This window comes from Mus caroli, chromosome 9, assembly GCF_900094665.2.
Source record: "Mus caroli chromosome 9, CAROLI_EIJ_v1.1, whole genome shotgun sequence".
NCBI lineage: Eukaryota > Metazoa > Chordata > Mammalia > Rodentia > Muridae > Mus > Mus caroli.
In genome coordinates this window covers 42,791,894-42,813,180 of record NC_034578.1, presented here as the reverse complement: position 1 = coordinate 42,813,180, position 21,287 = coordinate 42,791,894, and the positions used below count along the sequence as shown (strand labels likewise).

Genomic DNA, 21,287 nt, shown 5'->3' with positions numbered 1-21,287 from the left:
AGCTTCAGAGGAAGCAGGCTATGGGGAAGAAGAGTGACCTGCCATCTGCATAGCTCTGGTTTGGCAGAAGGAGAGAATACTGGGAGTGGTGGAATTGTTTGGATTTTTATACTTCTGCTTTTTATTTTGGAAAGCTGTGCAGAAAAAAATTCAACAAAATGTTGCTTTGAAAAGTAAAAATCAAATCTTAAGCATTAAAAAATTCATATTAACAATTAGCTCAGAAGATGGGAGGGGAGAAGGCCAAGAACGGAGGAAAAGTCAGGCAGACAGCTGGCCTCTGGAGTGAAGGCCATTTCCCTGAGCACGGTGCAGAGGAAGACAGGTGGTCAGAGGCAGTGCTCCCAGGCTCTCTTTGAAAATGCTGTGTCTTAGCTCTCTGAAGTCCAGCTGGCCAACTTCTCCAATGAGGCAGCAAGGGTGCTGGGAATCCTGTGCCTCCCAGTTCTCCTGGGAACACATCACCATTCTTTCAGCAGAAAGGGCGAATGGTAGTGAAAATGTGGACAGGTTTAAGTTGGCTTCAGAACAGGCGCACAGAAAAGGGTAATGAAGGCTGCTGCTTTCAGGGTAGGCATGTCCAGGCTCGTAGCAGCCTCTCTCTGGTCCCTTGGCAGTGACACTTCTATTGAGAGCATTTTTAGGTATATAGGGACCTGCTGCATAACTAACTCATGAATGAGTGGAGGTCCTGATGGGTCTAGGACACTGACTAGCTCCAGAGAGAGGAAATCAAGGGCTGCCTAGTCTTGGTGCCAATCCCTTGTCAAAGGTTCTCAGCCAAGTTCAGCTAGAGGAGCCATGATCACCAGTCCCTTACCACTGCATTAATTAAGATGGCCCTCACACTCCTGAGGAGGCTGTGAATGCTTCAGAGGCCTGGGGTCCCAGATATCACTATCAGGACCATTCCCTCCTGAGCCTCCATGATTGAAAGCCTCATAACCGAGTTTAGGAAGAGCCTGTTGTACATGGGGGAAGCTGGGCTCTGGGGTCAGCAGATCTGCCCGCTCTTCCCCTGCAGCAGGTCTGGGGGTTGGTGTGGAGGACAATCCAGCTCTGGGGCCAGGAAGCTAGATGCAGTTGTGCAGTCCCCATGCTCTGAATCCACTCCATCCAGGTCCTTGCTGCTGCACAGTGGCATTGATTCTAGTGCTGTCCCTGCATCCTTGGAGTTTTGCCTTCGTGGGGCCCAGAGGCAGCATCCCTTCCTGCAGCCATGGGTGGAAGCCTTGTTCCTCTGGCTCAGGCACACTTCTAGCATGTAGTAAATAGTCCAGAAGACACTGAAGCAGCCTACCAGCACAAGGGTCTGCAAAACCAAGCACTGGTGGGTTAGTGACAGGTCTAGCCCAGAAACACGAGCCCAGATAGCCTCTCTTTTCTTTTCTTTTCTTTTCTTTTCTTTTCTTTTCTTTTCTTTTCTTTTCTGTTCTGTTCTGTTCTGTTCTGTTTTGTTTGTTTTTTCAAGACAGGGTTTCTCTGTATAGCCCTGGCTGTCCTGGAACTCNACTCTGTAGACCAGGCTGGCCTTGAACTCAGAAATCTGCCTGCCTCTGCCTCCCGAGTGCTGGGATTAAAGGCGTGCGCCACCACGCCCAGCTCAGCCTCTCTTTTCTGAGACCATGTTTCTCAACCCAACCCAACCACTGCCCTAACTTTCCTGATATAAAAGTACTTTCCTCTAGGAGGATGCTAACAGTGATGCTAGGGGCTCAGGTCCTCTAAATCTCTCACTTCCCATTTCATCTGCAGTTATACCAAGGAACAACATCCCCCCCACCCCCAAACACACACCCCAGGACAGTCCTGTCAGTTATACCCAGAGTCCCCATCTCTGTACCTTGAGTGTGTTAGGGGTAATGGTGTAGCCATCCTCCTCAGGGATTTTCAGCCCAGGTGGGCAAGGCAGGGTGAAGCCATCATGCAGGTATTTTCCACTCATAGCACTTTCTAAGAGACTACAGGACAAAAAGAGACAAGGATACACTACTAACTTATGGATACAGTACTTATGCCATCTGCCCCAACCTTGTAGCTGAAGAGAGTGAGGGGAGCCCCAAGGAGGAAGGGCTACCCAGCCCATGACTGTCTCCACTGGCCTAAGCCTGAAGCACAGCTGGCATTCAGAAGGAGGCTGGGCTTCCCCACTTCTCTTTCCTCTGATGGATGTACCTACCTTTGTCTGTCCTTGATGTCTACTGGACTCCACATGGAGCCATACAGGGTTAGCTGCCACTGCTGGAGGATGCCCATCTGGAGCGGCTCATCTCCTAGGGCAATAAGTAGGTAGGCATGAGCTGTGTACTGTTGGCCATGCATAACAATAGAGCCTGGCCCACCCAGCCACCCAAGGGAATCCAGACCATGTGGTCTGCCACAGTTTATGTCCCATAGACCCCCAAGGGTCCTGCAGAAGCACCTCACAGGGCATCCTAGGGACAGACAGGAAGGGCAGGGGAAAGCAGTGTTTTGCCTTTGCCTCCCATACTCTGGGGGTTCACCTGGACTTTTCCTTCTAAGGAAAACATGTCCTTCTATTAAAACAAAAGCTCCAAAGCTGCCAGTCAAGTGATACTATAGAATACTATACTGACTGGAGGCTGGGAAGGCTGGGCTCCATGTCCAGACTCCCCGTGTTGATACTGCAGTTATTGAATATTTTTGCTATTGTGACCCTCACTGCTACCAGGATCCTAAACAACTCACTTCAAGCTAAGGACCTCGGTTTTTCTAAAAAGCAAAATGGTGAAAATTTGTCCTGCCCTTACCTGCCTATCAGGACTGGCCGAAGGATGGTTATATGTGAAAGGGCTTGAAATGTGGTTTCAACAAGGAATTTTTGTTGCTATCCTGAGGAAAAATGGATCAGTCACTTCTCCAAGGATTATAGAGGCAGTATAAATGAGCAGTTTTACGGACAATGCCTACTTTTAGGAGAGGACATACTTATTGGCATGTACCATCTTCACCAACAGCAACCCTACCTATTACCCATGGAACACTTCCTGTGGGTAGTGAGACTCAAGGGGGACAAGGTAGTGTAAGACAGGAGGGCTCACCTACATCCCTGATAACCAGTCTGTAGACGCCTCTTGCTCTTTCCCCCCAGCACCGCACAGTAGAAAAGGTCCAGTCATTGAAGCCATTAGGATCCCTGGGGAAGAACAAAGAAAGGGCACATGGATGGCCTAGCATGGACAGCTGAAACTTATTCCAGAAACAGGAAAGGCACCAAAAGCATTTGGGACAGTGCCATTCTGTCCCTGGCATCTCAGGGTATGAGGAAGTTTTGTCCTGTGTAAAGGCCACTGGAGAAAACACAGGGCTGGAGATCCTAGAGATCTAAGTTTCTTTCCTCTCTCTTTTAGACAGGTCAAACCATAAAGCCCTGGCTGGTCTTCAACTTTTTTCCTCTTCCACCTAAGCAACTAAAGGACTGGGGTTATAGTATGTGCTGTTCTTTTTTCTGTATGGAGCCCAGCATGCTGAACAAGTGTCTACAACTGAGCTTATAACTTAGGCTGTTGGCTTTTGAAACTGAGTCTTACTAGAAAGTCCAGGCTGGTGTCAAACTCATAATCCTCTTGTCTTATCAGCCTCCCCAGTAGGGGGACTATAGCCACCACAGCACTACATTTAGTTTTCCACAGGATTAGGAAAAATGCATATAGAAGATAATGCCAAGTATGTTATAGACACTTGAATAAAGCATGGTCAATGGCTTCCAGCTGCTAAAGACAACCAGTGAGACGGCTTCAGTATCTGCTTGAAAAGACCCTTATGAAAAGAGGTTGGGAAGCTATGAGCAGGTGTACATACGAGTCCATGCTGCGGGGCGCGCCGATCAAAGACATCATGCCACTGGGACAAAACAGTTTCAGTTCTAAGCTGCCACGTCGTGGGTGAGTGATGGAGACTGTCACTGCCACATGTTCCAAGGTCTTCAGCCCCGACATCTCCAGGTCCGTCCTGCTGACTATAGGAAGTCAGGCTAGGCAGCTTGGAAACTAGCCCATAATCATGCCCTCAATTCATCCCAATATATAAAAAGGAACACAGGTTCTAAAGCCATATACAACATCAGTAGTACAATGTACTCTAGCAAATGGAATGCAGTGTTGTAGATCAGGGCCTAGCTAGAGAGACAATACGGTCAAGATGATATAAGAACTCCATCATTCATCCGCTCAAACCCATCTACTGTGCAACTCCTACATCTCAGGTACTGTACAAGATGAAGAGAATACAAAGAGAAGTATGCATAGCTCCTACTTGATATGGGGCATATCAGATGAGTTGAGGCACACAGCACTAAGATGTGCTAGGTACAGCACTGACTAGCAGAAGGTATTCTAGAAGGGAAGGGGCACTAAAAAGATAGAGGTAAATAGGCAATTTTCATTTATGAGAGACAATACAATAGTAATTTATAAAGCTGAAAAAGCTGATCTCAGAAAGATTTACACTACATAACTATACTTCCCAGGCATCAGGGATGTAAAAGGGGTTCATGTGGCCATAAGCAGGTCCTATGATAGCACATTTCAGGTCTTGACTGTGGTAGTGCTTACACAAGTACACACATCACAGAGCTATACACACACACACACACACACGCAAAACCAGTGAAGCTGATCATGTTCTATGGATTGTGCCAATACCAAGTACTTGGTTTTGATACCGTATTATAATTATTTGACACTAAAAATAAGGAAGGGGTACACAAGATTTCCTTGATCATTTTTCACATTTCTACATATCTATAATTATTTCAGAATAAAAGTGTTGAGGAGTGGGGAACTAACAAACTGGGAGACTCAACTAGGAACCAAGAAATCAGACTGCAGTGAGATATAATTCTCCTTAAATTATCTTTCCTTGCATTATTTTTTTCAACTCATAAGACAAAGTTTAGCAATCTTTTAAAAAATAATTTATTTTTATTTTATGTATAATGGTAACTACATATATGTCTATGTATGGGTGCTGTCACAGTAGTAACAGTCAGTTGTGAGTTCTGAGCTGCTATGTGGGTGCTGAGAATTGAATCTAGATCCTCTGGAAGAACAGTCAGTGCTGGCCTCGAACTCAAAAATCCACCTGCCTCTGCCTCCTAAGTGCTGGGATTAAAGGCATGCGCCACCACACCCGGCTCAGCCAGTGCTCTTAATTGCTGAGCCATCTCTCCAGCCCAATATCTTTTTTTTTTTTTCCTAAGATTTTATTTTGGGGCTGGAGAGATGGTCAGTGGTTAAGAGCATTGACTGCTCTTCCAGGGGTCCTGAATTCCATTCCCAGCAACCACATGGTGGCTCACAACCATCTGTGATGGGATCCAATGCTCTTATCTGGTGTGTGTGTGAAGACAGCTACAGTGTACTCATATACATAAGATAAATAAATAAACTTAAAAAAATATTTTTTATGTTTATGTGTACTGTATCTGCATGTACACCTGCATGCTAGAAGAGGGCGTCTCATTGCAGATCCCATTGCAGATGGCTGTGAGCCACCATGTGGTTGCAGGGAATTAAACTCAGAACCTCTGGAAAAACAGCCAGTGCTCTTAACCGCTGAGCCATCTCTCTAGCCCAAAGAGTGACATCTTAATTTTTCAGATAAGGAAGACAGAGAGGTGCTTGCTGAGAAATATGGGAAAGGGAAGCTAAGCTAAGAAAGATTTTACTTTGTTTTTGTTTTTTTAGATGTATTTATTTATTATATGTAAGTACACCGTAGCTGTCTTCAGACACACCAGAAGAGGGTGTCAGATCTCATTTTGGGTGGTTGTGAGCCACCATGTGGTTGCTGAGATTTGAACTCTGGACCTTCGGAAGAGCAGTCGGGTACTCTTACCCACTGAGCCATCTCACCAGTCCCCTTTTTTTGTTTTTGAGAGAGTGTTTCTCTCTGTAGTCCAGGCTGTCCTAGAACTCAGATCCACTTGCTTCTGCCTCCTGAGTGATGGCATGTGCTACCACCATGTAGCGTATGCTAAATCTTTAAAAAAAAAAAAAACAAAAAACCTAACACAAAAGAAAATAAAAGTCAAGCAATTATCCCTACTTTGCTTGATCCTTACAGTTTACTCTTTTTTGTTTTCTTTTCTTTTGTTTTGAGGCAAGGTCTCTTTATGTAGCCCTGGCTGTCCTGGAACTTACTGTTTGGATCAGGCTGTTCTGAAACTTGGAGATCTTCCTGCCTTTGCCTTCCAAATGCTGGAATTAAAAGCACATTACCACTATGCCTGGCTTATATTGACTTTTAAATGCTGTGGACAGAGACCTGGGGCAATGCATTTGGGTAAACTATTATTTCTGATAGAATTAAATAAGTTAATGCCTAAAATGGTCAACTACTTTGAATACCAGCTGGTTGAGTTTTTTGTCAACTTGAAACAAGATAAAGTCATTTAGGAAGAAGGAACCTCAACTAAAAAAATGTCCCTACCATACTGGCCTGTGGATTTCTTCATTGATGATTGATATGGGTAGGAGTGGGCAGTACCCTCTCTGTGCAGGTAGTCATGAACTGTATAAGAAACCAGGCCAGCCGGGCGTGGTGGCGCACGCCTTTAATCCCAGCACTCGGGAGGCAGAGGCAGGCGGATTTCTGAGTTCGAGGCCAGCCTGGTCTACAAAGNGAGCCCCAGGACAGCCAGGGCTATACAGANAAACCCTGTCTCGAAAAAACAAAAAAAAAAAAAACAAAAACAAGAAACCAGGCCAAGTAAGCCATGGAGAACAAGCCAGTGAGCAGAGTTCCTTCATTGCCTCTTCAGTTCCTTCCATGATAGACTAATCTACAAGCTAAAATAAACCCTTTCTTTCACACATTGCTTCTGGCATGGTGTTTCAACAGCACCAGAAACCCTAAGAAACTGGTTGTCCTCATATCTGGAAGACACCAAGTTCTGTTTGCTTGTTTCCGTAATCTGGTGTAAGCTATGACAATATCTAGCCTTCCTATTTATTTCATGGGGAATCAATATAAGATTTAAGAGGAGGAATCAAGTATAGAAAAGGGAGCTGAAATCAAACACAGCAGCTCTGACAAGGGAGGAAACAGGATGGTAGTGGAGGAACAAGGAGCCATAGAATACAGCTCAAAAGACACTCATGGTTTTAGAGTTCAAGTACATAAAGAAAACAGGAACCTTGGGCAGGGAGGGAGGCAATAGAGGAGAATGGAGCACAGGGAATCACTGATAGCAGAGTAAGGCAGGGGCTAACCTATCTCTAGGATCAGTGCAGCAAGAAGGTTCAGCAGGATGGACTATAGACTAAAGGCACCACGAGTGTGCTGGGAATATAGTTTAGTAGTAGAGTACTGGCTAGCATGAAGAAGAACCTGGGTTCAATTACTACTAGGAAAGCAAGGAGGGGAGGGAGGAGGAAGGAAGGGAGGGAAGGAGAAAATACACACAGAGTCTTGAAGAAGGTAGGGACTTCAGCTAGAAGAGAAACAATGGTGGTCTGAAGTTGGGGAGGAAAGGAGAGCAGGACTTCACTTGGCAGAGGATTAGCTGGCATACTTGGACAGCACACAAAGCACGGGTGCAAGGGAGCATTCTGGAATCTTACAGATTCTCCAGTGAGGAAACTTCCCAGCAAAGCCCACTCTCTCTTTCTACTTGTTAGGGACTTCAGACTCAGGTGTGAGCTTCTTCTCCCTCACTTCCATTGGGAAAAAATGCAAGCCTGTTTTGCTCTTGAGTTACTCTGCTCAACATGCTTGCCTAGAAACATGTAGATGGTTAAAATAAAAATTCACTATGACTGAATGCAATTGGGAGGCAGAGGCAAGTGGACTTGAGTTCGAGGCCAGCCTGGTCTACAGGACAAGTTCCAGGGCAGCCATGCAGCAGGGGCTACAAAGGGAAACCTGTCTTAAAAAAGAGAGAGAGCCGGGCATGGTGGTGCACGCCTTTAATCCCAGCACTTGGGAGGCAGAGGCAGGCGGATTTCTGAGTTCGAGGCCAGCCTGGTCTACAAAGTGAGTTCCAGGACAGCCAGAGCTATACAGAGAAACTCTGTCTCGAAAAACTCAAAAAAAAAAAAAAAAAAAAAAAAAAAAGAGAGAGTGAGAGAAAAAAAAAAAGTTTACTTCCTATCCCACTAGCTATCAATGAAATATTTGCTGCACACATCTGGACATCTCCATTACAGCTAAAATTCCTGGTTAACAATGCTCTGGATCCTTTAAGGTTATTTCAACTCTTCTGCTACTGTCTGGATACTCAGTTCCTTCTGCCTGTCTTTCTCTCTTTTTAAAAACAGAGCCTCTCTCTGTAGTTCTGGCTGTTCTGAAACTTACTACATAAATCAAGATGAACTTGCAGTCATCTTCCTGTCCTGATGCCTGAGTGCTAGTACTACAAACAGCTGTCATCATGCTCAGCTTCCCTCTGTCTCCTAAAATGTTTGCTCCCAGCCCTCAACCTACAGTCAGCCTGATCTTGCTTGAAGACTATGACTGGCTCTAGAGGATAGGGTCTGGCCTGTCTGTGCTGTAAGTTCTACAGTGTGTCTGGAATAACTGTGGCTGTCTGGACCATCTAGGATTGATTGTAGAGGGTGGGGCATCTAGACTGGGGCTGCGTTGCTCAGTTCTGTACCATGTGAATTTCACTCCTTTGATGGCCAAGCCAGCCTTTCAGGCTCACCCTTTCTTTCTGTTTTGTTCTATCTATTGAGGGCTGAATGTACTAAGGGCAAAAAACCTCTTTCCCTGGCTTCTGACATGGACGACCTGCTTGCCACTCCCACCCCTGTATTCTGCCCTCTTCACTTCTCTTTAGTGCTTTCTAGGGACCAACAGGCAATTGCCAGCTGCCCAATACCTATGGCAGGGCACTTTAAGGGGCCACATTCCCTGGATAATGGGAAGCAGAGGATAACAAAGCTGGTGAAGTCTCTGACCCTGAGAAGTTCACTTGCTCATCTGACAGAAGTGAGAGGAAACAGCCTTGAATAAAGGCCAAAAGGCCCACAATCCCCAAGACAGTGTATAAAGGCCAGGGGCTTCCCAAAACCACATTCCTGGATGTTTTCTACCCTTCCTATGACAGCATGCTGTTCATGGAAAAATGCGTTCCCTAGGCCTCGTCTCCTTCCACACATAGGGACACTAACAGGAGTGAGATATGCTTAGGGAGAGAAGTGTTCATGAAGAAAGGCTTGCCCTATCCTCCCACTCAAGGTCCCTTCTTTGGTCATTCTTCTAGACCCCATGTCTCTGGTCTGGGCACTTTCAAGGGACACAGGAAAAATAAGTACAGAGTTCTGATATCAGCATGGTGCGCATATACACCTCAGTTTTTACAAAGTAGCAAATAACTCTGGTTGTCAACATTTCTCAAGGTTGAAAAATTGACCCATGGGACTAAGGATAGGAACATCTGAGAAATGTGCAGATAGAGAAGCTGGGGTGTAGCTTAGGGGTAGAGTATGCGTGCTTAGGATGTATGAGGCATCGGGTTTTTTCACAAGCACCAAAACAATAAGAACAATGCAGGCTGCACAAAACATCTGAATCCAGCTTCCCATCTCACTTGGGAGGGTTTCCACCTCTGGGTTTAACATAGATAGAGCACACCCCTTGGGTCAGAAGGTGCCCTGCACTCCTTCACAGACAGACCCACCCTGTGATGGCAAGCAGAGAGGAAAGAGCAACAGCACAGTAGCAACTGTAGCCTAGGGAACCTGTGCTTGTGCTTCTGCCCCACCCCTTAGAGATGGCATCTGGCTTTCTCTGGAGGAAATTAAGAACCAAACACTCATTCCTCTCCTTCATGCTGGGGCCTCTGTGCTGGATAGGGCTGTTTGGCAAGATCTTAGCATGAAAGTCACAGGAACTTCTTTCAACCCCTGCAGAGGCTCCCGAAGCCCCACTCCCACTCAGCCCACTGCCTTCCTAGCCCATTGCTTACAGCTCCTTCTTACTATGAGGAACTCAGGAGAAAGGTCTTGTTAAGCAGCCAGAGGCCAGCCAACTCAGAAGCAGCAACATGCCCTAAAATGGTCAAAGAAAACTCCACAGGTTTGGCTACAGCTCAAGCTACTGAAGGAAGGGGGAGAACTGGGCAGGGAGGATGAGCTTAGCTTAGCTTCCCCATCACCCGCCTCAAGCCTGGACCTGACATTAACCCCTTGTGCTGAAGGCTTACCATTCCATAGCACCTCCAGAGAGTGGGGGGACCGAGGAACAGCCTTATTTTCTTTCAGCATGGGGCTGACATAGGAGGCTAAGTAAGGGACCGATGTCCAGATCTGCTCAAAGAAAAGTAGGGGACAGCAATTAACAAACAAAACTCATTGTAATCTTACACACACACACTCATGCAGAGACTCAGTAAGCTCTCTAAGGTCTAACCCTCTAGCTTTTCTATCATCATACTCTTTCACTTGAGGTTCCTTCTGTACCCCAAATGTTCCTGAGAAGAACAAGTTAAGAACTTAGAGGAAACAGCCAAGGTCTGAAGGGAAGGAAACCAGAAGCACTGAAAGCCCCAGAGTCCAATCAAGTTCTCCTTACACTACTAACAACTTGGGAACTTCAACTTCCCACTGATAAGATGGCTATTAGCCAGAATAAGGGTTAAAGTGGTCAAGTACCAATAAAATGCCAGGCAATGTTTAGGCATTGGTACCTTCCCTCAGTTTCTCTATACAGGGTATCCTGCTGGCTAACACCTGGTTCACCTTGGCTGCATTGACAAGTCTCCAAGCGTTGAGCAGGCCGAAACCATGCTGATGGCTGTGGCTGAAGCCAGCCTCATTGGTGAGCCAGTCTGCATGATGATCTTCATACTGAAAGAATAAAAGCCTTGGTGAATCTCTAGCATTGCCTGACTTTCTTCTCCCACTGAGGCCGCTAGGAATGGAGTCCCTCAAAAAAGGTAAAAAAAAAAGTCAAAACTCCATGAGTGACTTGCTTCCCTAGAGGGACTCCAGAGGACCAGCTCCCAAGTGAGAGTGCCTTGCCACAGCTCATCTTGGGGGTCTGTCCTCACACCCATGCTGTACACATCCCACCCTGAGACATTTGGAAAGTTTTGAGTCTGGAGTCTCCTGACAGCCCAGCCATGGAGTGGGGTGGGCTGGGCACTGCTGTCAGCTCTCACCTGGGTGGCTGTGAAGACAATTATGTGCTGTACATCCCGCCATGTGAGGCAGGGCCGCACCTGCAGCATGAGGGCTATCATGCCAGCTGCTAGAGGAGCTGCAGCTGAGGTTCCTGTGTGGCCTTCAGTGCAGCCAGTGCCCTTCTGAAGGTCCCAGTCAGTGGTCACCTGCAAGGTGGAATAAGGAGTGGGAGGAATTAGACACTGGAAGAAAAGAATGAGACAGTCCTCAAACAAGTCTCTCAGGTGGCCCTCTCCTCTAACTTTCCTTATGACAGAGGCCCAGGCACAGGAAACCCTTACCCCTCCATCCATCTCTAGATGATGGAAACTGAAGAGTGACCTTGGGGGCACAGCTGTAAGGAAAGGAGATAATGGATGTGAGAAGATGTGGGTTACACATAAGTTTCTTGGTTCCTGCTCCTCTAATTTTTTTATCATTTCATTCCTAAACTCTCTTTCTCAACTCACATAACACAGCTAGCCGGGAGTGGCTACAGCTATACTGGGCTCCGGCTGGAGCTGGGAGAGGAACCGTGAGAATGTAGGGTACAAGTTCCCTAAGATTACTTATTACAACCTTCCCTTGAAGCCTACTGCAGTTTCAGTATCTACATGGACTGTCTGCCAGGCAATACTGGCCACTGGACAAGCTGCTTTCCTGCTCTGGGTGGTGTTTTGGTTGGGTGTCTGTGAGCTCCTCTTTCCTACCCATGTCTCTCAGATGAGACATTAAAGCTGGGAGAAGACAGTATCTGTTTGGCATCAAGGTCATGCCCCATCAACACAAGTGTATCAAAAAGGTTTAACAGGACTTGCCCAGCTAAACTTTTTGATAAAGCCAGTGAAGGCTAGTTTTTTTTTTTTTTTTTTTCCTTTCAAACTTCTCTCCTGGGTCAGACACCAGGGTGCCAACTTCTTCCAAGAGCTGCCTTCTCCATTGCTTCCTCCACCCCCACCCCATCCCAGCTGTTACTGCAGCTACCAAGAGAAGTAATTTTCACCCAGACACTGTGCTCTCCTAAAAGAAAGGGAAAAACACTCCACGCTGTAGACTCAACCAGAGAGGAAGCCTGACTGGTGCCAGGGAACAGATTGATTTTTTCCTGTTAAGGACACAGCCTCACACAGTGATAGCCTAGAGTACAGATGCAAAGTCTGCCAACTTGCCCATAATGGCAAGAACATCACACAGCGCAAGGAAAATCTAGGGAAGCTCCCTGGGCTAGAAGCCAGATGGTGGGAAGCCTATTCCCCTGGCCCTTCTCCTCAGAGACAGCTCCATGCAGCTGCCTGGCCACACAACAGGAGGTTGCCAAGGCAAGGGCATTCCAAAGATGGGAACTTGGCTGAATAAACTCCCTTTACAAATCTGGATAAATTACAGTTCAGATGGAAGGTGGGGTGAGGGTGAGAAACCGAGTTGAGTTGGGAGTGGCAAAGCTAGGCTGTGTAGAGCAACAGTGACAATTTCCCTGCAGAGCCTTGTTAGGTCCCTTGCAGGGGGTCACATAACTCTGCCAGGTGGTAAGGAGTAGGCACTTGTTCTTCTAACAGGCTAGTATCACCCCAAGTTGCGGGCAAACTTTTTCCTTTTCACTTTAGTCTATCCCTTCTCTCTCCTCCCTGGGGTGAGGGTCAACTGGCACAGAGCCTCAGAACAATGTGTTGACCAGAAGTCATTTTCTGGCATAACAAGTTCATTTTGTAAGATGAACTTGACCCTGTGTGAAGATGAAGCTACTTAATTCCCAGTAACCTCAGGAACAACCTAACTGGCCACTGGCAAATGCTGACAAGCATCTGGCTCCTGCCCAGCTCTGGCCTGGACCATCCCATTCTTTTTTTTTTTTTTTTTTTAGTTTTTCAAGACAGGGTTTCTCTGTGTAGCCCTGGCTGTCCTAGAACTCACTCTGTAGACCAGGCTGGCCTGGAACTCAAGGCCACCTGCCTCTGCCTCCAAGTGCTGGGATTAAAGGCGTGCGCCACCACCGGTCGGAGCATCCTATTCTTACTAGACACGTAAGGGTGACTGCTATGGGTCCAGAGGCTTGACTTCCCTAGGCTGGGCTTTCCTGAGTCCTTCAAGGGTTGTGTGGGCTACAGAAGTTCTCCATTCCCCTGTTGCCTCTCAGGCACATACCTTTAATTCCAGCACTTGGGAGGCAGAGACAGGCGGATCTCTGAGTTCGAGGCCAGCCTGGTCTACAGAGTGAGTTCTAGGACAGCCAGGGCTACACAGAGAAACCCTGTCTTGAAAAAGAAAAACAAAACCAAACTCCCCACTAATGCAGGAGGATCAGGAATTAAGGGATCCTCAGCTACATAGTGACTTGGAGGCAGCCTAGGTTATAAGACCCTTTCTCAAAGAATGAGGTGAAAAAACAGCTGTTTTACCAGGTATGGTGCATCCCACCTGTAATCTCAACTCATGGAGGCCAAGGCAGGAAGATGGCTAATAAATTCAAAGCCACTTTGAACAATATTATGAGTTCCAAGCCTGGCGGGCTACAGAGTGAGTCCTTGTCTTAAACCACCCCTGTCCACCACCACCCCGACTACCACATGGGAAGGGTCCCAGAAGTACTCACAATGCTCCGCAGCATCTTGTCTCCACCACTGAAGGTGACCGCCAGCATGGAGGCACACTCCTCTGCATAAAAAGGCATCCGTCCCTCCTCATCCACAGCTCCTGGCACAGAAAAGCAAGACAAGAGCTCACATAAGAAGTGGATTCTATAGCTAGCACCTAATACCAAAGTTGTCTTCATCATGAAGGGATGAGCTCAAAAAATAACCACAGCTTCATCTGTATGTGGGCGGGTAGCCTCAAATGGCAGAGGGAATTCTTGCATTACACCACTCTTCCCATAGGCTTCAGGCATCTCTGTACTTAGTCTCTTGTCTTCAATATGTACTAAGATCTACTGTGAGTCATACATATGAGATATTAGAGCCATGTGGAAAAGGCCACATCCTGGAAGGCGTAGGAAGGATGCAGTATGCAGTGGTAGAGAAGGGCAGGGACAGTTCCTTGTGATCTAAGGAGTCAGAATGAGGCTGATGTCAAGAAGCCTATAGTTATGTAGGATGTCGAGTAAATAAATAATAATAAAAAGTGAAATGATAAACTTTATAATTGGGAGTGTAAGACAGAATTCCTTAATTCAGGTTAAAAGGAAGCCAGAGGCAGCTTCAAGAGAGTGGCCATGGAAAGAGACCAAAGTGGAGCTCAAACCTGTCATAATGGTAGTGAAGACAGGTGGGTGATTTCTGGGAAATGGTTTAACATGTCCCAGAGAAACCCTGAGAGCTCCAAAGAGCTGGGCTAGTACTGTTCCTCAAGAGATGATCCTGATTACACATTTAGAGAGACAGAATGAAGCAATGCAGCAAGACACAAACCACACCCGGTGACCCCATGCCCATGGAATCTCTATACCACTACCTATGGTGACAGTGTAGATGGAGTTGGCATAGCCATCATAGTTGCAGTTGTCATTGTGCTGGCCCCCATTACCACTGGCAACCACAAAGATACTTCCAAAGCCTTGGCGACCAGCCATCACTCCATGTTGTAAGGCAGCCTGAAGAACAAAAATGTCAGGCTATTAGTCAAGCAGCTAATAGAAAAACCTGTACCCATTGAACCAGCCATCCTCTCTTCCTGCTTCTAGAAAGAAAGACAAGGGTGAGGCCCTGGACAAGGGGGAAAGAGATTTATACACACATACATAAAGTGGGGAGAAAGCTAAGACTTAACAGTGTTTGGGCTAGAGAGATGGCTTAGCAGTTAAGAACACTGGCTGTTCTTCAGAGGGCCCAAGTTCAATTCTCAGAATACATATGACAGCTCACAACTGTCTGTAACTCTAGTTCCAGGAGATCTGACACCCTCACATAGATATACATGCAGGGAAAATACCACTGCATATAAAAATCAATAAATCTAAAAAACTTAAACCCCAACCCCCCCAAAAACCAATAGTCTTTGACAGACATGTTCTGCTTATCAGATAACTGAGCAGGGTGAGGAACAGAAACCCAGAGTGAGATCCAAAAGAAACAAGCTGGAAGTTATTCCATTCCTTCTCTGAGCACCAGGGTCCTACAGGCCCCCATTCCAAGTGAGGCACACAATATTTCTTGACAGGATGAATGGCACAGCTATGCTAAATGGAGTAAGTTGGGCACTATAATAAAGGCAGGATGGGAAGAGGGTTTGATTGATGACTCTTCTAAAACTGAGTAAAGAGGGTCCCAAGGGGTCCCTAGACTCCATGCTCCTCAGTTACCTTTCCGAGCTGATGAGGACCATCCACTGTCTTCCCATCATCATCTGGGCCCCAGCTGTTGAGATATGCAAAGGGAAGAGTAGAGAACAATCTCCTTGTCTTCAGAGCCACTCACCTGCCTGCAGCTTTTGCTCTTCTCCCAAGGAACCCCATGATTAAAAGACACATGGTGCCAAGGGTCCATTTTCTTCCAAAGTAGAAAATGCAAGTATATGCTAAGGCTTTTCTTTATTTGGGAATGTCCCAATTTAGAATGACTTTATCTAGCCTCAGGTCCCAGGGAAGCAGAAGATACGTAGTGGAATAGGGACAGCGGCATCCTGTGATTTACAGAGCTACTACTAGGCTTGATAAAAGCTGCTCAGTTTTTGGATTTTTTTTTTTATTAATTAAAATTTATTTTATGTGCCTAAGTATTTTGCCTGAATGTATGTACAAGTTCAACATATTTGGAGTGCCCCTAGAGGCCAGGTTTCAGATTCCCTCAAACTGGAGTGACAGAAGGATGTAAACCATCATGTGGTTACTGGGAACTGAAACCAGGTCCTCTGTAAGAGCATCAAGCGCTCTCAGCCACCAAGCCATCTCTCTAGCTCCAAGGTTATTTTTGTTGTTGTTGTCACTGAGACAAGTATCTCTGTATAGCCCTGGCTGTCCTGGAACTCATGTAGACTAGGCTGTCCTTGAATTTAGAGATCCATCTGCCTCTGCCTTCTGAGATTAAAAATGTGTGCTGACACACCAGACAAATTCTTGGTTCTTAAATTGAGCAGGGCCTGTGAGATGCCTCAGGAGGTGAAAGTATATGCTATGAAAGCCGAGTGACTGACTGATCCCAGGGGCCCACATAAAGGGCTTATCTTCTGACCATGGGATTGGCACAATAGCACAATTACACCCCCCCCCCCAAATCACAAGAGATTAAAGAGAATTTAAGAAACATACTGGTTAGGGGAAGAACAGGCTCTATCAATATGACAGGGGACATCCACCTTAAACTCCTCCTATCCAACTCCTAAACCAACAGCCTGAAGCTTCCAGTGCATCTGCAGGGGGCACTGAACTCAGTGCACTTTCTTCTATGAGCATTATGAGTTTACACAACAAATGCATGCATGCTGGGACATTCTTTTTGTGGCAAGTTTAAGACTGAGCACCCAGCGGCTGTGGAACTAGATAAATGAAGAAAAATGGCCTCGTTAGCTGAGTCTAACAAGGAACCCCTGCTAGGCTAGAGGCAGCCTGTTTCCCTATGCTTCTTTTTTCTTTTTTGAAAGATCTGTCCCAGAGACTTGAGTCTCTCACCTCCTCCCCTGCAGCTCACCTCTCCTTACCTGCAGCTGTAGATGTCATTGATTTGATAGTGCTTGTTGAACGCCACAGCCTCCATACTGTCAGTGAGTGGTCCATCCAGCACCCGGATACCTAGGTATTGAAGTTACACCAGCTCCTTACTGATGCTGGTCCCATAAGGAACTAGAAATAGTACACATTCCCCAAGTAGGGTGCCGGGTGGTAGGGTGGTATGTTCTTTAGCACTTTCGTGTATGCATATTTTTCACAGCTATATATGTAGGGGTGTGAATGCATTAGTGTGCATATGCATATGTGTCTGTAAGTGTGTGTGGTCGTCTATCTTGGATAGCATTCTTCAGAATACTTGTCTTTGACACAGAGCCTCTCGATGGGACTCAGGGACCCAACTAAGTTAGGCTGGCTACCCAGCAAGCCCCATGGATTCATCTGTCCCTGTGTTCTCAGTTCTGGGATTACAAGAAAATCCAATTGTTACTAGCTTTTTACATGGGTGCCAGGAATTGAACTCAGGTCTTCATGCTTGTCTGGCAAGCACTTTATCAACTACACACCAAACCCCTCTTTTGTACTTTGGATTTTTATACCATATACAAGTATTACTAGTTCAAAAAATGTTTTTTTGTTTACTTGTTTTTTGGGGGGGGACAGGGTTTCTCTGTGTAGTCCTGGTTCTCCTAGAACTCACATTATAGACCAGGCTGGCCTCGAACAAAAGATCTGCCTGTTTCTGCTTTCTGAGTGCTGGGATTAAAAGCATATGCCTACTTCTCAAATTCTGGGAATATGCCTGGCTTTCAAGTGTCTATTACTATCATGCTTGAACTCGGATCTAACGATCCTGAGAGGTGAGAAGCACTGGGTTAAAATATAGGTAATCTAAGATATCCTCTCTCACCTTGGCACATCATGTGGAACCTCTAGCTCAGTGACTGACACAATAGAGAAATGAAGTAAATAGCATTCGCCCCTTTGCTACCCAAGTGCTGCTCAAACTCTTTCTCTAAGATGGAGTGAGTGGGTCACTTTGTGGTGCAAGGTTAAGAACAAATGGGGATTTGCAGAGTGCTGAGGCCCCCTGCTGGAAAAGACCAGGGTGACAGCCAGCCTGTAGAGACCATAGGCTCCCAGGATTCAGGAGTGCCCATCCTTTTCTCTTGACCCACAAGACTGGGAGATGAGGAACCATAAAACTACCTCTCTTAAAAGCCAGACAACTAAGCTCTCTTAAGAGAATGGAGAGCAGGGACTGGAGCGGTGGGGCTGAGAGAGCAGCCTCCATAGATGTGGAGTTGTGGAAGGCAAACTATGAGGAGGCACTTGATAACATATGAAAACAGCAGCAGAGCAGTCAACTCGAAGGAAGAGTCAGTGGTGAGCAGAGACATGATCAGAAACAGAAGAGAGACTTGAGCAGGGGCAGCCTGGGACCTATAGCCCACAGTATGAGCCTTTGTACACTTCCCTGTTTTCTACTGTACAATAAATACTGTTGTTAAAAGCCCATGTGACATACCACAGCCCTGAAAAGTCAATGAGCTAATTACCTTGCTATGCTCTTACTCCTCACTTTAGGCTACAAACACTGAGGGTATGAAAACGAAACTTCAGAATGGGGAAGGTAGAGAATGATCACTGTGTCCCATGAGCTTCCCAGGGATAAGGAGAAGCATGAGTTACCTGCTATTCGGCTCCCGTAGGCCACACCCACTGCACAGAAGCTGTTGTTGGGCACAGCTGCAATTTCTCCTGCACACCGGGTCCCATGGTGGTTACCATTCTCCTCATCAGGGTGGGGCATGGGATCTGGGTCATTAGAGTTGAGGTCATAGCTTCCCTCTGGACACTGAAACATTGAAGGGTCAACAAATGGTTACTTACTGGTTAGAAGGAGTCAGTTCCTAAACATCAGGGAGAACAGGAACTGGAAGTTTCCACTCCCAAATCAGGGTAGCACACCCCCACTGCCTCGAGCAAACCAAGGTTATAAGGTAAGAGCCAAGGACACTGGAGGGAAGCTGAGAGGGCAGGGTTGTTTGTTTTGTTTTGTTTGTTTTTAATCAAGAGTCTCTCTTGGCTGGTATAGTACTATGTCTGCTGCTTGGGGGGAGCCCGGGGTAAAAGATTTCAGACTTTCTAAAGGTCACACCTTAGCCAGAGGTTTTCAGAACCTCTAAAGAGAAAGTAGTTGCCTATAGGGCCACTCCCTGCTCCCCTCCCAGGAAAGCAGCAACAACAGGATGCAGGAATTAATGCTATAGACCAAAGTCAACTTCTGGGCCTTAACTGCAAGTCTGGAAAGCTGACTGAGAAAGGAGGCAGAGCACTATCCCCTCCCAGGCTGTCTGCTTTGGCTCAGTGCCTTCTAGGAAAGGGAACAAAAGGGAAGGAGCAGGGTGGCAGCAGGGCTCACTTCAGGTCACTCACGTAGTTGGGTGCGATGTCCTGGACGGTGTGTTCCACTCCGTCATCCACCACCACCACTGTTACCCCTCGCCCAGTTACATTTCGCTCCCACACACCTGTCACATTGATGTCTCTTCCTGGGCTCCGCCGATTATTCTGTAGAAGACAGAAATCAACCGACATATAGCTCAGTCCAGAGAGACAAGTTAAAGCTACCCCTTTCCTTGGCTTTTACTAAAGAGCCAAACAGAGGCTACAGAGCAACAGGTTAGTGGGGAACAGAGTCCAGATGGGCACACGAGAGTCCTGTCCCTCCGATGGATTCTTGGTCTCACTTGTGGGCAACTCAAGGACAAAGTGGTAGCTAGGGCTAATTGGTAATTATTATGCAGTAAAGTTTGCAATCAGCCAATACACAACAGGGTTCCCATGAGTAAAACACTTTTCTAACTGTTTCACATACACACTTACTTGTTTTAACAGTCACTCCATGAAATATGCACTGCTACAACCTCCATTTTACAGGTGGGGCACAGAGAGGTGGAACAGTTCAGCCAAAGGTACATGCTAGAAAGTGGAAGGCTAGAACAGGAGTGCAGTAGACTAGCTGCAGTTGAGTGCATACACCCTCAGCACTGCCTTGCTCTTCACAGCAGACAGGGAAGGTATGGACTAAGAATAAACTATATTCCCAATCCACAGACATGCCCCCTTCAGTATAAGTACAGGGCAGTGGGAGAAAGCCTCAGTTAAAAGCACACTAGAGAAGGCCCTGTCTATCTGAGGCTGTACTTACCAGGTGCCACTGTTGAGGGTACTTGGGATCATTGAAGTGGATACTGCGCTTGGCCCTCTTCAGCAGCGTTTGCTCCGAGTGCCAGCGCACAGCTTCATGCCTGGCTAACACAGCCTCTGCCTGATGCCGCATGGCCTCCACCTCCATGGCTTGCCTATGCCCAGCAGGCTGGACAAAGAGGTAGTGCCCCTGGAGTTCTCCAATGCGCCCAGCATTCACAAGCCCTGCTGCCTGGGCCACAGCATTTGCCTGTTGCGTCAGACTTTCTTCCTTCCTCTCACCTTCTAGGCTGTCCAGATGTACGGCCCAGCTTAGTCCCCCTGTGCCCAAGATGTCAAGCCCACCTGCCTCTGATAGGCCCATGACCTGGGGGACCAGAAAGAAGATGGCTAATTCCAGCCAGAGGCAGATGGGCAGGCCCAGGTGGGCATCCAAGTGTGGGACTTTCTGCCTCCCTTTCGGCATCAGAACAGCAGGCTGCAAACAAAGGGAAAAGAATCAGCAAAAAAAAGGCCAGCAGCTATAGGAAACTCAGAGAGTGACTAGGTCCACCAGTGTGTTCCCCTTGGGAAGCCCAACACACCTCTTTCAAGTGACTAGTCACTTGATATTCATAGTCTCTTTCCCTCCCCTACCAAGTACATTTGTCCCTAAGCAAAATGTTAACCCCCAGGTAGAGTATGAGCCAGGGCTAACCCCAGTGGATGACTCCTACAGCACAATGGCCCATCCCTTGGTGCCCCCAATAGCCTGGCATCATCCAGGTGCTTGCTTTGGGCTGCTCATTCAGTTACTCCAAGTACATATCACTCCCATGACTGACAATATCAGGACCCCCCTACCACCACCACCACCACCTCCTCCTCCTCCTCCTCCTTCTCTTCCTCCTTCTTTTTTAAAAACATGATCTCACTATGTAGCTCTCTCTGGCTGTCCTGGAACTCATTATGTAGACCATCAGGCTGGCCTCAAATTCACAGAGATCCACCTGTGTCACCTGGGATTACAGGCATGAGCCATCACACCCAGCTCTATCTCCCTCTTATTTACAGACAACATAAGTCTTTTTCCCAGTGGACTTCTATCTCCCATTGTGGAGCCATTCCTACCTGGGCTCTCTGTGAAGTTTAGGTCCTGGCCTGGGTAACCATACCACACTCATCTTGTGAAAATGGAGGGAGATGTCACCTTCACTGTGAGCAGTGTCGACTGGGAACACAGCTGCAGACCTGTGGACCCCAAGTACAGAAACAACAACAAAAAGGTGTCCCACCAAAGCCAGCAAAGCAGAAACTAAGGTGAAGGCCAGGCCTGACCAGTGACCAGTGTTTTTTTTTTTTTTTTTTTT

At 46.8% G+C, this 21,287-nt stretch overlaps 1 protein-coding gene across 1 annotated transcript in view; it reads right to left on the bottom strand.

Annotated features, from left to right (window-relative positions):
- Positions 1–97: 97 nt before the first annotated feature.
- Pcsk7 (proprotein convertase subtilisin/kexin type 7) overlaps positions 98–21,287 on the bottom strand; it is a 23,226-nt gene continuing 2,036 nt past the window's right edge. The window contains exons 2-17 of the mRNA XM_021171832.2: positions 21,049–21,168; positions 19,940–20,416; positions 19,165–19,299; positions 18,418–18,583; positions 16,758–16,848; positions 15,424–15,478; positions 14,577–14,715; positions 13,720–13,820; positions 11,129–11,296; positions 10,707–10,814; positions 10,172–10,274; positions 3,823–3,979; positions 3,063–3,157; positions 2,180–2,273; positions 1,844–1,961; positions 98–1,312 (exon numbers count right to left, since the gene is read on the bottom strand). Of these exons, the coding sequence (XP_021027491.1) occupies positions 995–1,312; positions 1,844–1,961; positions 2,180–2,273; positions 3,063–3,157; positions 3,823–3,979; positions 10,172–10,274; positions 10,707–10,814; positions 11,129–11,296; positions 13,720–13,820; positions 14,577–14,715; positions 15,424–15,478; positions 16,758–16,848; positions 18,418–18,583; positions 19,165–19,299; positions 19,940–20,404 (2,313 nt within the window). The 5' untranslated portion in view covers positions 20,405–20,416; positions 21,049–21,168 and the 3' untranslated portion in view covers positions 98–994. The remainder of the gene's footprint in view (positions 1,313–1,843; positions 1,962–2,179; positions 2,274–3,062; positions 3,158–3,822; positions 3,980–10,171; positions 10,275–10,706; positions 10,815–11,128; positions 11,297–13,719; positions 13,821–14,576; positions 14,716–15,423; positions 15,479–16,757; positions 16,849–18,417; positions 18,584–19,164; positions 19,300–19,939; positions 20,417–21,048; positions 21,169–21,287) is intronic.